At 39.9% G+C, this 3,562-nt stretch overlaps 1 protein-coding gene across 1 annotated transcript; it reads left to right on the top strand.

Annotated features, from left to right (window-relative positions):
- The first annotated feature begins 2,081 nt into the window (after nucleotides 1-2,081).
- Nucleotides 2,082-3,173, top strand: LOC121786917 (uncharacterized mitochondrial protein AtMg00810-like). Its single transcript, XM_042185513.1, has one exon. The coding sequence runs from the start codon at nucleotides 2,082-2,084 to the stop codon at nucleotides 3,171-3,173; it is 1,092 nt and encodes a 363-aa protein (XP_042041447.1).
- The last annotated feature ends 389 nt before the right edge of the window (nucleotides 3,174-3,562 follow it).

Here is a 3,562-nt window from a genome sequence, read left to right as displayed (position 1 = left end):
TACTTAAATCTGTTAACCTTGTGGATGATTTTGCTGCAGAATCCACTGATAAGGCAACTTCTACTCCTGCTATGCCTACTTTTGATCAATGTCAGCAGTTGATAGCTCTTATGCAAAGCCAGCTTACCACCAACACTCCTTCTACCTCCAATTCAGCCGCACAACAAACTCATTCACCCACTCAATCTCCACCTTTTACAGGTACTACCTTATATCTTCCTATCATTGCAAATATATCTTTAAAATCCACTATTTGGCTCTTAGATACGGGAGCTACTCATCATGTCTGTTGCAATAAGTCTCTTTTTAGCCCATGCTCTCCTATTGGCAATGCCTCTGTTCAATTGCCAAATGGAGCAACTGCTTCCATCACTCACATTGGAACCGTTTGCTTAACACCTTCTCTTATCCTCAATTCTGTTTTATATGTTCCCTCTTTTTTCTTATAATCTCATCTTTGTGAGCTCTTTAACAAGCTCACTTTCTCGTACCTTAACCTTTGATCATAATTCTATTGAAATTCAGGTAGCTTCTCGGGGCATTGTTATTGGGAGAGGTAGAAGATTTGGAAACCTATACTCTCTAGATGTCAGTTCTGAGAGCAATGTAAATCAAGGTTCTACCAAATCTTTATCCTCTTTATCTGTTTCTCAGCCTCTTAATGTCAATTCTGTGATTCACATTGATGTGTGGCATAAGAGGCTAGGACATTTATCTTTTAGCAAGTTGAAATCTATGTCTGAGACTCTTTCTTTCTCAAATAAAAGCCATTCATTGTGTGATATATGTCCTCTTGCTAAACAACAACACTTGCCTTTCAACTTATCTGAATCTGCTGCTAATGAACCTTTTGATCTCATCCACTGTGATATGTGGGGTCCCTTTCTTCCAAACACAAATCATGGATATAAATACTTCCTCACCATTGTTGATGATCACTCCAGATTTGTATGGACTTTCCTTATGCAAAACAAATCTGATGTCCAAGCCATTGTTGTTCAGTTTTTCAACACTGTCCTTACTCAATTCTCCAGAAAAATAAAAGCTATCAGATTTGATAATGCACCTGAATTCAATATACCTTCCTTATATAACTCTTTTGGCACAATTGTGCAACATTCTTGCGTTGAGACTCCTCAACAAAATGCTCGAGTTGAGAGAAAACACAAACATCTCCTCAATGTAGCTAGAAGCCTTCTTTTCCAATCACACTTGCCTATTCAATTTTGGGGAGATTGCATCCTTGGGGCATCTTATCTGATAAACAGGACCCCTTCCTCTGTTATCCCTGATAACCTTACTCCCTTCCATATGCTTTTCAAGAAAGCCCCATCCTATGCACATTTGAGAGTCATAGGCTGCTTATATGCTTCTTCTTTACATAGAGGCAGAGATAAATTCTCTCCCCGGGCTATCAGATGTGTATTTCTGGGATATCCACCTGGATACAAAGGCTATAAGCTCCTAAATCATGACACTATGCAGGAGATTATTTCCAGACATGTAGTGTTTCATGAGAACACATTCCCTTTAGCTCATCTACCTTCTTCCAATTTTCTTTTATCTTCTGCTCCTTTCAATTCTTCCAATCCCACACACTCTCCACCACCTCGCCTGAGACCACTCCTGACAATCCCACAGTTACCAGAAGTGGCAGACAAACCAAGACCCCATCACACTTAACAGATTTCATCTGCAACTCTGTTGCTTCGTCCACTCTTCATCCTATATCAGCCAACTTCACCTTGTCCAAACTCAGCCCAGATTATCTCAAATACATCATACTCATGTCAGCCATTCCAGAACCTCAGACTTACAAACAAGCCTCTGAAATCAAAGAGTGGCAATTGGCAATGTAAGAAGAGCTATCTGCATTCATCCAAACTGACACTTGGTACATCACGGTTTTACCTCCGGGCAAGATTCCAATTGATTGCAAGTGACTCTATAAAGTGAAATATCATGTTGATGCCACTGTGGAGAGATATAAAGCTAGGCTAGTTGCTAAGGGATTTACACAGCTTGAGGGGATTGATTTTCTGGATACTTTCTCTCCAGTTGCTAAGCTTACTACTGTCAAAATGATGCTAGCTTTGGCATCAATCTATGGCTGGTCTCTCTCACATTTAGATGTCAACAATGATTTTCTCTATGGAGATCTTGAAGAAGAAATTTACATGATAATTTCACCAGGTCTTGAGGTGGATAGACTCAATGTTGAGGGGGCCACTCCTGAGTCAACATTGGTCTGTAGGCTAAAGAAATCTCTATATGGCGTTAAACAAGCTTCAAGACAGTGGTACCTTAAGCTATCAGAAGTTTTGAGAGGATTTGGATTGCAACAATCGACATATGAACACTCATTCTTCTACAAATCTGATACAGCAACTAGCTTCTTTGGCATAGTAGTATATGTGGATGATATATTAGTAGCCACTACAGATCCACAAATGACAGAACAGTTCAAAGAGTTTCTGTCAAAACATTTCAAGTTCAAAAACTTAGGAGCACCTAAATATTTCCTTGGAGTTGAGATTGCTAGGAACAAGAAGGGAATACAAATCTCTCAAAGAAAATATGCTATGGATCTTGTCAATGATGCTGGTCTCCTAGGCTGCAAACCTTCATCAACACCAATGGATTCCACAAAGATACTTCAATTGGATTCTGGAACATTAATGGAGGATCCATCAAAGTACAGGAGGTTGATTGGAAGACTCTTGTACTTGTGGATCCATAAATTGAGTCAATTTGTCTCAAAACCGTGTGTGGATCATTGGAATGCAGCTGAGAAAGTGCTGAGATACTTGAAGAAAACTCCAGGTTATGAACTTTTCTTTTCAAGCAGTAGCAAACCTACATTGAGTATCTTTTCAGATGCGGATTGGGCAGCATGCCCTGACACAAGAAAATCCATGACCGGCTATTGCTTATTCTTGGGAAACTCTCTGATTTCATGGAAGGACAAGAAACAAAATACAATATCCAGATCTTCTGCAGAGGCTGAGTACCGAGCCATGGCTCAAGCTACTTGTGAAGTTGTATGGGCCAAAGCTTTGCTTGAAGATTTTGGTGTGAAGACAGAGAAAACAGTTCCTTTATATTGTGACAATCAATCGGCTATTCACATATGTTCTATAACCCGGTCTTTCATGAGAGAACTAAGCATATAGAGATCGATTGTCACACGGTTAGAGAAAGGTATATACAAGGGATCATCAAACCGTTGCACATCAGGAATAACTTGCAAATTGCTGATATATTTACCAAGCCATTGGGAGAAACGGCCTTTCAATCCATACTTGACAAGATGAACTTCACTAGTCTATATAGTCCATCTTGAGGGGGCATGTTGAAGTGCTCGTTTGTTCGTTTGCATGGATGAAAGGATGGAGCATTCACATGCATGAAAGTGAAGATGTGTGAGGCAAAATATCTTGACCTTACCTGTCGACAGCTGGATCCTCGTCAGCTCCACGTCAACCGAAGTGTGAACACATGGATAGTTAGTTACTAGCCGTTAGAAAGTTTGTTACTAGCTTAGTTTTGGCTTTGTATAAAT

The sequence above is a fragment of the Salvia splendens genome, chromosome 22 (assembly GCF_004379255.2).
Source record: "Salvia splendens isolate huo1 chromosome 22, SspV2, whole genome shotgun sequence".
NCBI classification, from domain to species: Eukaryota; Viridiplantae; Streptophyta; class Magnoliopsida; order Lamiales; family Lamiaceae; genus Salvia; species Salvia splendens.
The sequence above is the reverse complement of the archived record's forward strand: the minus strand, read 5'-3'. Positions and strand labels throughout refer to the sequence as shown.

What these genes read in the sequence shown, in the direction of transcription:
- LOC121786917 (XM_042185513.1), top strand. Translation starts at nt 2,082, where the DNA reads ATGATGCTAGCTTTGGCATCAATCTATGGCTGGTCTCTCTCACATTTA.